General features: G+C 36.1%; 1 protein-coding gene across 4 annotated transcripts in view; it reads left to right on the forward strand.

Moving 5' to 3' along the window:
* Window positions 1–12,941, forward strand: part of ZNF800 (zinc finger protein 800) — a 49,183-nt gene that overhangs the window by 21,172 nt on the left and 15,070 nt on the right. The window contains exon 6 of one of the 4 annotated variants that reach the window (XM_037049281.1): window positions 84–1,860. The exons of the other annotated variants lie outside the window; for them this stretch is intronic. Coding sequence (XP_036905176.1) covers window position 84 — 1 coding nt within the window. The 3' untranslated portion in view covers window positions 85–1,860. Of the gene's footprint in view, window positions 1–83; window positions 1,861–12,941 lie in introns of those variants that run through there. 4 annotated transcript variants of the gene reach the window in all.

Below are 12,941 nucleotides of genomic sequence, written 5' to 3' on the forward strand. Positions count from 1 at the left end.
AAGTCACTTATTATTGTGTAATTTTAAAAACAAGCTTTTATTGGTAAACTCAAAAGTGTTCATTTATTCCCATTTCTCCTCAGATAACTTCAAGTGATGTACGAAAAGGTTTGGAGTTCATTTTTGTGGAAAGACTTTAAATTGGTGTTAGAACCACTAAACGTCTTCAAATGGTATTTTGAGGAAAAAAAAAAGTTTTTATAAATATTTGACTGTAACTGCTGTTTTCTCACTAAAGTGATTATCATCTAACCACTTGTTTCAAAGGCACTGCCTTTTCCAGCACTTTTGAAGTAGCTGTGACATTACATATTGTCATCACAGTCCATCAGTTAACCACCTTTGACCCTGTGCATTTGGTCTACAGTTTCTACAGAAATGTTGCAAATTTTGTTTTTCAAACATTTTGTTGATTGAAGTGATGAACAACCTGAAGAAAATATCACCACTGGTGATTTTTAATTGACAAAAAGACTTTATATCTTAGTGATTTTAGTTGTGTTCCACCTTATTTGGCAGAATTTTCATCTGGATTGTACAGATACATGATTTCCTAGTGAGTGTATGTTAGGACCAAAGACAAATTAGTTTCGATACATTATACATATTTAGCCTACTAAATGTTTGTCATTATTTTTGCATTCATTTACTTCTAACTTGTTCTCCAGCACTTAAATATTTGAAAATTTCATTCTAAAATATATATTACAGGAAAGTTCTAGTTCATTTTCATCCATGGATCATTACGTTTTTTATTTGTAAACATCTGAGGGTTTTATGGAAATTTAACATTCCCAATTTTTAAAAAGTTTTATACAAAGCACTTTAATGATAGAAACAAGTTAATTTGTCAGTTTTTTTTTAAAGACCACACATTTACTAATGTTAATATGAAGGTAGTAAGTAGCTTACTAATATTTTATGGATGCAGACAATCCATGCACAACCACTTCTTATATTAGTTTATTTCTTTAAATATTGCTTAAAAAAAAGTCAGATGGGGCATAAACCCTGATTTTTTTCCTCCCAAGTAAAATCTTAAATGACCACTTTAGATAATATTTGATTCCTACTGTAAAATTTGGAAAATAATGATTTCTTGTTCATTTTTATAATCAAGATTTTAGGAAAAACAAATACATCTATCTTTATGAAATTTTGGACAGGGTTTATGTATTGATATTTTGTACTTTTTAGGGAATATTTTATTTTTTAGTAATTTTTGTCAAATTATAATTTTAAAAGGTACAGCAGAGAATATACCATGTTTTTATAGAGGTTCACACCTGTATTTAGGAGGGACCCTGTCCATCTATATACTTTTTGTATACAATTTTGAAATGTTGAAGATCCACAAGGTCATTATAAAATATTTCTATAGCTAGAAAAACATTTACCCTTCCCAGTGCTTTGCACTAAAATATACTGTGAAAGGAAACTAGAAAGACTGTAACTGTTGCTGGAAATGTTCTATATTGAATGTACATGCTCTTGTTGGAAAAATGTACTATATGTGATGGAAATAAACCAGACTTGGAGTTATTTCAGCTAAATGTGCTTCAACAAAGGTGCATTGGTTGAAACTTAAATGTTTTATTATCAAATTTAAATATATTCATTGACTATGAGCAGCTACACTTGAATTATATCTTGATAGTTTTATTTTTAAGAATTAGAGTTATAATTTCTCTTTAATTTAAAAACAGATTTACTTTTCCACATATGGAAAACTTGTACTTATAGGTCTAACTTTAATGATTAATAGTGTAATATATTTAGGGAACTAAATGTGTAGGTGGTATTTCATTTATAAACCATCTTCTTTAGTTGCACATTATTAAACCTGTATGTTTGACTTTTGCAAGGTGTTATCTTTTATGCATTCCTACACACAAGACATATTCCAAAGATAAGACTTAAATACTTAAACCAAAAGACGAGTCCTAAAAAGCTTGGGGTAGCTGTTTGCCTACAGCCTTTCATCTGTATGTCAGACTTTTCTTCTCTGCTTTACTTGTTAAGTACTGTGTGGAAGAAAGAGAAATAGCTTGATTTTTGTGGAGGGTAGCCCAGTCCCTGGAACTTCACTCACCTGTTTCCACATATCTTCTCTGTCATAGCTCTAGGGCCACAGAACAGGAATTTAGATGGTGGAATTGAGGGTTCAGGGACTGTCAAAAATGTTATGTGGGTCGTTGAGGAAAAACAGCACTTTTTCAGGCTTGGTTTACATTAGAAGGGCCTAGAGAGATTAGGAATATTTTATCATAGTAGCCGAAGAGATTATGGTGGACATAGAAGTTAGAGGTTAAACTGGGACTAGTTTTTAAGGTAGAGTGAACAAGTAAGAAGTGATTAAAATTCTTTGTTCTTCCTATTCCTTTCTGGTCTTCATTCTTATTTTTTAGTTTAAGTTTCGTTCTTGAGCCCTGTCATTCTTGAGATTCTTGAGAAGAGATCTAGGAAATTTGTGCTGGAAGATTTTTTTTTTGCTATATAAACATATTTATAGCACTATTTGTTACCGTTGTAGGGAGTCAAAGGAACCATCAGAAACTTTGTAATATATAAAGACCTAGCTGTGGCTACAAATAATATTCACCTTTGCTGCTATTTGCAATTAAAGAGTTTTTCTGTAGGATTCAACTCATCTTTCTTCCTTAATATACCTTCCTCCCCTAAGTGTTGGAAGAGTAGAAACAATAAAAGAAATGGCTTGTACTTCATCTTCCCAAGTTTGTATAGTGTGAGAACTGGATGGGGTATGGCTGACACTGGGCATGTTTTTCCTTAGTGTTCTTTTTTTTTTTTTTTAAAGAGTGTTTTTTAAAATATTTTATTTATTTATCTTTTTAGAGGGGAAGGGAAGGAGAGAGGAAAGAAACATCAATGTATGGTTGCTTCTCGTGCACCCCCTGCAGGGAACTGGCCCCTGCCGGAAACTGACCTGCAACCTAAGCATGTGCCCTGACTGGGAATCGAACCGCGATCGTCTGGTTCGCAGGCCCGCACTCAATCCACTGAGCTACACCAGCCAGGGCATTTCCTTAGTGTTCTTAATGTTCTGCATTCTGTTCGTCAGGTTGACTATATATTCTTAAGCAATTTCGTCTGCCATGTGTTCACTGCTGCCGCACCACAGAGGGGAACATAGGTGCATCTGGTTGGGAAAATGCTGAAAGTTGGAGGTTTTTCTGTTTGTGCCTCCTCAGCTGAATTAAATTGCTTATTTGTGCATTTTTGAAGTCAGGCACTATGTGTTGATTATTTTGTTTAGTGCCCAGCACATTTTGCTGTATACCCAGGCACTTTAAATAAATTGAATGATATTAAAGTAATTACTAGCTTTTTCCATTTCAAAACTGTGCTGTCATATTCTTTTGAGACTTGGGGTCCTAATTTTATAGATTTCTAGTATCTCAATATTGATAGAATTCACCTATTTTAGAAAATGCTACTGCTACTAAAGTGAGAGTTTATGATAATAAAAAGGAATTCTTAGAATTAGCTAATAATAATGAACATTCATAGAGTGTTTATTGTATGCCAAGCACTCTGCTAATCCTTTACATACACCAACATCCCTATGAAGTAAGAACTGTCATTTCCTTTTCCCCATTTTATAGAACAGGAAATTGAAACTTACAGAAGTTCAGTGATTTACTCAAGTTCACATAGGTGGGATATTACAGAATTGAGACTTGACACTAGGTCTGACCACAAAGCACGTGCCCTTGATCAGTACCCCTGACATTTGCACATTTTACCATTTGCAAAGCTCAATCACTATATTACCTTATTGGTAGCCTAGTGTGATGTTTTGAAGCCAAATGGTGAAATTTTTGGATTCACGAATTATTTCCTGTGTGCATTGTGCAAGTTACTTAAACAGTTTGTGTCCTAGTTACCTTACCTATAAAATGAGGATCCCAATATTTCCTAACCTCATAAGTTGTTTTGAGAATAAAATGAGAAACATTTAAAATACTTAGAGTAATGCCTGACATGATACAATAAATGTTAGATATGATTACTATAAGTGATCAAAATGTGGAACTTTATTACCCCTTTAGAAAAATATGCATTAAAAGAGGGAACTTTATTGCTACATATCATATTTTAGCTACTGCTTTTGTGTTTAATTCAGTCATTGAAAATACCATTTTCTATAAATTCTAATCTGATATTACTAGTTTATCATTCTTACAAGTTTTTCATTTGTCTTGCAAAAGGTAGTTGTAAGCACAGTCATTATAAGTTATGTTTTGTTTTTGTATTTACTCCCCAGAGTAACCCATCTGTCATAAAATTTTTATTATTATGTGTCCTGTCACACAAATATTTTATTTTTGGTCATGTATAAAATATTTACGTGGAATAAATATTAATTAACATAGCTGAAATATTTCTGTAAAATACAGGTAGTTGCTATTTGAAAGAAAGCATTTAATTACGGAAGGAGTAGATTCTTCAGTAGAGCACAATTTAGTCTAAGTCAGGAGTTTCTTTGGTGAGTGTGTCATGAAGAGATAAGAAGAAATGGCACTTTTCAACAGTTTTGCCAATGGTAGTCTTGGTGGCAGTACTCCAAATTTTAGCTGAGGCCCAAGTACTGTTAAATTATCTGCTGAGAGGGCACACACCTGATTGTTGTTGATCTTGCATTTTTAACAATAGGTGATGATTTTAGGAATTTTAGGGTTTAGGGACTGGTACAATTTGCAACAGCAGAAAACCTTGTTTCTAGATTTGAATGACCTTTCATATCCTGAAACTTCAGATCAAGTGCTGGGGTTCCAAAACTTGGCTTGTGTGGCTTCTTAGTAATTCTGATACTCTCAAATACTTGTGTCAGGTGTCTGGAGCATATTCCTGACACACAAATTATTATAATGTTTAAGCAGTAGAATAGTAGAATGTGGTTGAAAATACAGCCAAACCAAAATAAACACCCCCCATTCCCCCCCACTGAATGCTTGAGCAGTAATAACTTGCAGTGTATTTGGGAGTCCTGTTGTATATAATCTGGTAACACTTTCAATACAGAGTGTGTAATGATGATCGAGGAGAAGTTATTACAGGAAAAGAAACCTTAGGTGCATAGAACTCTTGTTACAACTCAGGTTGAATATTTGCTTTTAATCCCTCCTACCTGTGGGATTATCCTGAAAATAAATTAACTCTGAGAAGTGGAACTGTGGCTGTAGACAAACTCTTTCTAAGCTGTGCAGAGTATTTTTTTAAAAACCTGAGACTGTTTTGGGTGCTTTTTTAGACCTGAAGCCCAAAGTACCTGCTAGTTGTTACTGGTAGCTTTTTATTTTGGATGGGAAGAAAAAGCAAGGAATGCTAGAAAATAGCGAAGCACTAGGAACATTTTGTGTGCTCAAGTGACTGAATCATATGGAAAAAAATTAACGAAGGAAAGGATTTTTATGTAGTTTCTTTGAATTTATGAGATAGAATTTATTAGGGTTGTTTTATATGAGGTGCTCTAGGAGAATGGCCATGTCACCTTCATGCCTTTTGATCATTAGTTATTTATTAAGTTCCCTGGAATCCACTGTGCTGGGTGTTTGTAGATGTTTGAGACTTTGAAGAGCATCCTTGTCATTCTATGTATGGACAGGCTTTGAGGAGATAAGATATGGGGCTTCCATAAAGATAGGAACATACTCCTAAAGTTAAACTTTCCTCAAAACACTTTTATAATTTTTCAATTTGCCCTTTCTTTGCCTGGCTGTCTTGACTAGTGCACTATTGTTTCTTGTGACTGTAAGACAACAAAATCACTTATTTGCCATGAAATGTAGACACAAACAGATCTGTACATGCACAAGAGGAAGAAACTTTTAAAGAGATGGTTTTGTTTTCTGTAACTTCCCTGGATCTCTTTTTAATCTTTAAGTGAATAATTGTAATGATATGAATTACTAATTTTTAAGGTTTAAGATGCTTCTTTGAAGGCCCTTCTTTCTAAAACAGTTAACTAGAGCTAAGGAGCACAGTAATTTAAACCACAGATACTACAGGATGGAAGCAAAACCTGCAGTGCTTGTATTACCAGCCACCACCCGATTTACCGTGTCATCTAACTGCAGGTGTGTGAGTGCATGTGCACCCATATATCCAAATACTGGGCTATGCTTTTTATTTTGTTTTATTTTTTTGGTTGCAAGCATGGAGTTTTAATTGGTGTATAGCTAGTAAGGAGAGGTTTATTAGAAGGCTTTATGTGGGGAAATGAGTGAGATAGAAGTGGCCAGGCCTTATGGGACTCTAGTGGTAATTGTACAAACTGGCTTTGCCATCTAGATTTCATAGAAACTGGAAAAAATCAATGTAATTCTACTGATTAAGTGTTGGCATCTTAGCAATGAGAGTATTGCTTCTCTGCTGCTCTTACCCCCTTTCAGGCTCTGCTTTTACTTTTTTGAAAATGAATTACCTCATTCTGTCTTCTCAGTATGGTTATTACTACCTCCTCACTTTTGTTGTTTACTTTCTCTGTGTCTTTCTGCTATGTTCCCTCTCCATATAGCTTGAGTTCAGACTACTGTAAGAGAAAGTGTGGTTGGTTCAGTTAGATTGGGCAAATCTCCTATGCCAGGCCTTTTCATAGATTGCTGGCCATAGGCTGTTCTTCATTGTCTGGCTGCTCTTGGAACAGGTGCTCTCTGTTGGTCCTGTCATTGGTGATCATGGTGGCAGAGTCACTGGAATCAAATATGGCCCTGGAGCCAATAAAAGGAATCTTAGGATGAGAATCTTGCAAGAGGGATCTGGGTAGTACTAGAATGTAATAATGTTTCCAGTACATATGACTTTCTTCCATTTTGAAGGCAGTAGAATTAAAGGTAATGTGTGGGCTTGACTGTCTTATGTCAGTGCATCACCAACAAGCCTTTCCATGCTCAGAAAATATGGGGAAGAGGTTTCTGATAAGCATCTGCAGTTTCTTTCCTAAACTGCTTGGTGCTATTTCCATCTTTGGTTTGCAGATTCATGGACAGCCTGAAGTTTTCACTCAGAGCCATTACATTTCCTGTAACAGCCTATCAGGCCATTCTGTCAGTTGCTGCTAATTTCCAGACACCCACAATTATGCTTCACAGTTTGGATGATTTAGTGAACCCTTAAAATATTGCTTCTGCTTTTCTATTTGTATTTCCCACATTTAGGTTCACTCTGCAATAGCTGCTTTATATCTTGCATTCATTCCTTCAACAACAGAGATTATTGACTGTCCATTGTGAGCCTGGCACTATCCCATAATTTTGGTGAAACAGAATCATACAGTGGTTAAAGCATGGCTTTTTAAGAACATATAGACTCAAGTTCAAGTTCTGGCTTCTTTACTTGCTAGCTGTGTAGTTTAGGCATGTTAACTTTTTCTAAGCTTTACTTTTCTTGTCTGTACAGTGGTATTTAAAAACTACCTTATAGGTAGGTTTGTTGTAGGAATTTATAAAAGTTTAATGGTATATTGCATATAATATACTTAACACAATGTCTGGCTCAAGTAAGAGCTCAGTAAACATGTATTACTGTTGTAGTGATCACTAAAATGGATGATTTGCTGCTGAAATACTTCCTGACATTTAGTTTCTGGTTATCTTGATTTGCCATTTGATGTTCATTGCCTTTTTTGTTGGCATTAATCCACCTGTTTAATGAAAAGTCAGATGTAACATCTATGAGAAAGCCAAAATATACAAGTTTATTAAGTTATAATGTCATTTTATGGGTCTTCAATATACTGCTGCTTTTCGCAGCACATTTTTTGCTAATTGTTGAAGGATTTGTTGAACTCTTTGATATTTTGCTTCTTTGTGGTTAATGTCTTATAGAACAATGCAGAGTTTTGGGTAATAAAACTCAGAGCACATTTTGAGGTTTTTTTGTTTTTGTAAACATTAGGCTGTGGGTACACGAACATATTCTGAGTTTACAAGCAAGAACTATGTTTTTTCTTTGTATAACCAGTGCCTCACAGTGTACGTGGCATATAGCAGGTGCTAAGAGCATGTTGAAGGAAGAAAAAAAGGAAGGCAGGAACATTAAGATCAGTTATCTTCATACTTATCATTAGTCCACAGTATGTCCTTGCTTTTAAGCTTCTTTTCCAGTACCTCATTTGATACACAAGGGGAGATCCCCCAGAAAACCCTGAATTATCTTCTGGAGGCTAGGCCCATTGTGGTACAGGCTCCCCCCACTAAGGTGAGTGTTCCAAGAACCCATCTGTATCCGTGTACTAGCTAGTGGTGGTGTGAGAGGCTGCGTTTGGCCTCAGTGAAATTTTTTGGAAGACTTTTGGTGCTTTTGGCCATTTCAGCTTATAAATTGGTGATTTACAAGTGCACCTGCCCAAACTGCTGTGTTGAGTAGTTTTTTACTAAAAACAGCATGACCCCTGTGCCCCACCCTCTCTATTCACCTGATCTCTTCTCAAGTGACTTTCTGTTTCCCTGGATGACAAAAGTCCTCAAAGGGTAATTTTTGCAAGTGTGGGAGAGTTGAAACAAAACAACAACAAAAACAACAGAAGTACTAACAGGCATCCAAATCAACAAGTTCAAAAACTTGAGTAGTGGAAAAAATGTCTCAATAGGTGTATCCATCAAATGGAATACCTTGAAGGTGACTGAAGTTTATACATGTAAATAAGGACACAATTTTTTGTAAATAAGTTTCATTTTGGGGGGTTCCCCCTTGTATATAGCTTCTGTATGTGCAAGCTCCTCTTTGTTTCTGTTACTGATGGAATCTTGTTACCTGCATTCATTTTGTGAGCTTCCTTGATTCTGCCATTGCTACTAAGTAATAGTGACAGGTTTCAAACTCTGGGAGTGCTGTATTGTCTGTATACTCTGATAAGTAGTCCATCATCAATCATACACTGTATGGGTGTACACTTGTGATTTTTTTGATAATTCTTTTTAAGTTTTAGCTTTGTTTAATTTATGCTTCCTGAATTCTGTGAAATATAGGTCACATTTTACTTTGTATTTTACTTCCAGATATAAACAAAGCAAGCATACAATTATTGATTGCCTCTTCCATTATCTGTATAATCTTAAATTGGAAATTATTAGTTACTTCATTTATCCAGTTCTCACATTGCAAACTTCAAAACTTTTACACTGTCCTCGAAGCCTCTAACCCTGTTTTGCTTCCTTGATAAGAGGCAAACCTTATCTATGCTGTGTCAAAGGGTAGAGGACATCTCTTTATGCTCTCCTTTTGCTTCACAATTATTTTTTTTTTCTTCTGTTCCTTTGGTTGTTTGGAGGAAGAACTGTTCTACTTTTCCAAGTCCAACAATTCTACCCTTGCCAGTCTCCTTCCCTGGAACTTCCCCCAGCTATTCTCTTCTCTTTCCTCCCTTCCTATGGTCTGTCTCCTTTTCCACAAGCTTTCCCCACTCAGCTTACAAACATGCTCAAATTCCATTTAGCCAAGAAGTAAACTTCCCCTCCATTCTACTTTCAGTGTAGTTACCGCTGTCTATTACTCCTTCCTTTACTGTCAGACTTCCATGTGCTCTGATTTCACTATAACTCTAATCGTCTATTTCCTTGTCTTCCGTTAGGCAGTAAGCTCTTAGGAGATCTGTGTTTTGATCACCATTGATTCTCCAGGGCCTAAGATAGTTCCCAGTATGTAGTAGGCACCCAGTAAATAGTTGTTCAATGAATGAACAGTATAGAGTCATGTCTATACCATTCACTTGTGAAGCATCTGCGATTGTTTTCTACCTCTACATTTCTACTGAAAGTTGGAAGGGCATCGATGATCACATAATGCTCAGTCTGATGCCTTGACCTTTCCACAACCATTAATGCTTACAATTTACCTTTTCCAGATTTTATGATCACTTAAAACTGGGTCACCTTGGGTGGTCTCAGCCTGGTATATCCAAAGTAAATAGACAAGCTCAAAGAATCTTTGGAAAATAATGAATCTTTCTACTATTTACAGAAGTCATCTAAGGTCAAAAGATACAATTACATAAAGTAAAAAACTTCATGTAAGTTCTCTTTACCCATCTCTTTTCCCAAATCCTCTTACAGCTTGGCAGCTTTCTCCAATCTCTCTTCTGTAACATTCCGCCCCCTACCCCCAACCTGTAAGTCTTCTACCAAACACCCCTTGTCCACTTTTCCCATCTTCTGGGTCTATTCTTTTCTTCTAAGAGTAACTTCTTTCTTTTTTCTTTACTTTTATATTGACAGTATTACAGATGCCCCTATTTTTACCCCCTTTGCCGGCCTCCACTCAGCACCCCCTTCCCTCTGGCCATCATCACAATGTTGTCTGTGTCTGTGGGTTATGCATGTGTGTTCTTTGGCTGATCCCTTCACCTTCTTTCATCCACTTCTCGCCCCTTCCCTGCTCCCTTCTGACAGCTGTCAGTCTAGTCCATGTATTCACGCCTCTTTCTATTTTGTCAGTTTATTTTGTTCATTAGACTTCACATATAAATGAAAGTAACTTTTTCCAGTTTAAATCACTTCAGCCTCCTGGCTTCTTCCAGGATTTTTTTTTTAAACACATTATCCTGCTCAGCATTCCGAAAATCTGCGATAATTTTCTTGATTTCATCTGGTTTGCCCTCGCTTAACTTTCTTTGCATGATTTTAATCAATCTTTAAACCTTATATGAGATACTATCTCCTCCAGTGTGTATTTCCAGAACTCCTGGGTTTGGTTGAGTTTCCCCCTTGTGTATTTCTAAGGTGCCCCATCTATAACTATACTGAAATGATGTATTTGTGTCCCTCCCTTAGGCTGTAAGCATCTTAAGGGTAGATCTGTCTTTTACTTATATACCTAATATCTAGCATCATACCTAGAAGGTGGTGGATGTTGACTCATATTTATTGAACTGATGTTTCTGTGAACTCTGATTCTTCCTTTCTTAGCAGTGGCTTTTATTTTGTTACTAGGTCTTTAAATATAAGTCAGAGTTTTCTTAGTCCCTTTTCTTGTTTTATATTCTCTCAGTGATTCATCTTTTCCCAGAGCATCACTTAGCACTTCTGTGAAGATACCCTAGACCTGTTTCCTAGCCTGCCTATTCTAGGATCATTTTTTAAAGACCATTGTTTTCAGAGTTGCAAGTCAGACACACATGAATATTTCTCCAGTATCTTAAGTGCAACAGAAACTTACACTTATCTTCCCTTTAACCTTGTTCCTTCTTTATGTGTTCCATATCTCAGTCATTCACACTTCTAGCCTCCCACATACCTAGGCTAATGAGAATCCTAGGAAATAATTTGAGTTCTTTCTCTCTCACACACTTTTTTTTTTTTTTTTTTTACCTAATTAGCAATCAGTGCCTGTCCATCTTGCCTTTGAATGTTTTTCACATTTGGATCCTTTCCTGCTCCACCGTTAGTAGTTTAGTTTGGACTCTTATCTTTCCTATACTGTTGCAGTAGTCACTTAACTGACCCCCTTTCTAATCTGTCTTCCAAGCTGCTCTCAGAACTATCTGTTGTTACTGTATGTCCATTGCTTTTTATCACTTGACTAACTTATTCTCAAGACTCAGCTTAAATGTCACTTCTAAATAAAGACAATTTAAAGTATGTCTCCTTGCCCTGGCCTGGTGGCTCAGTAGGCTGGAGCATTGTTCCTTGCAGCAAAAGTTTGTGGGTTTGGTCCCTGTCAGGGCATATACCTAGGTTGCAGTTTCCATCCCCAGTTGGGGTGCATACAGGAGGCAACTGATTGATGTTGTTTCCTCCATTCTTCTCATTCTAAAATCAATAAACATACCCTTGGGTGAGGATTAAAATTTTTTTAAAGATTAAAAAATAAAGTATGCTTCTCCTGTAGTTCTGTTTCATTTTTTATCATGTAATACAGTTTGTAATTATGCTTATATCTGTGAATGGCTTTCTTTAATGTCTATCTTCCCATTGAACAGACTTATATAAGAGACTGGGGAGGGGAAAAAACTAGGGAGGGTTATGTAGATCCTGTGCCTACCACAATGCTTGGGACATAGTAATGCTTAAAAAACTTTTGTTGAGTGTGTGGGTAGATGATAGATAGCTGATCGGTATAGGCAAGCAGGAGGTAGCAAAGGCAGAGAAATTACAGGGTCCTGGAATCTTCCTACATTCTGCAATAGTAATGGGTTTCTCCCTTATGCCTCTTGCATTAATTTCCCTGAGGATGGGATTTAACAATTATATTACCCCACACTCATATTAATGCCGATGTAGCTATAGTTGATTTGGGAGCCCTTGGTGATGGCAGCTAGATTTGTTTACCTTTTAAATTGATTCATAGGTGGTACTGTAGGCATGTAACCAAACAGGTATTTGCTAGGCTGTGCCAACCCAGATCCCTTTTTAGCCTCTTGTGTGACGTAAGCCTTTGTACTATTTGCTAATTAAAGTGTTTATTACTTGTAGGACGAGCTGTGTTTGAAATGAGGTATTTATTTGCCTTTTAAAGATTAAAGATTTCATTTTAACAAACATTGTGAATAGAAGATAAATTGTTAAAATATTATCTAGGGACAGATTAGCAATAATGAGAAAATTAAACTTTTCTCCCATTGATCCTACAGGGGTGTCAAAAGAATTTCAGGACGATTCTTCAGATTTCACGGTGTTAGGTTGACTTGCTTCATTCATTCAGTAGACACATTGAGCTCCTAGTTTGTGCAAGACAAACTTAGGTGTAAGGGTTACAGAGAAAAACTCAGTTTCTCCTCTCAAGTACTATGGAAGAAGAACACATTATAAGGATATACAACAGTGGAATATTAATTATGAGAAGTCTTCCCTTAAATCAATGAAGGCTTTTCATAATTCCTAAGTTCTTTCTTGAGTTGAGTTTTGAGTTAGTTGGGCAGAAGACTTTCCAGGTAGGTACAGAGACATGAGACTACATGTAGACTAGGGAAGTAATATATG

This window comes from Sturnira hondurensis, unplaced genomic scaffold (assembly GCF_014824575.4).
Source record: "Sturnira hondurensis isolate 20B ecotype Veracruz unplaced genomic scaffold, ASM1482457v3 Scaffold0006437, whole genome shotgun sequence".
NCBI classification, from domain to species: domain Eukaryota; kingdom Metazoa; phylum Chordata; class Mammalia; order Chiroptera; family Phyllostomidae; genus Sturnira; species Sturnira hondurensis.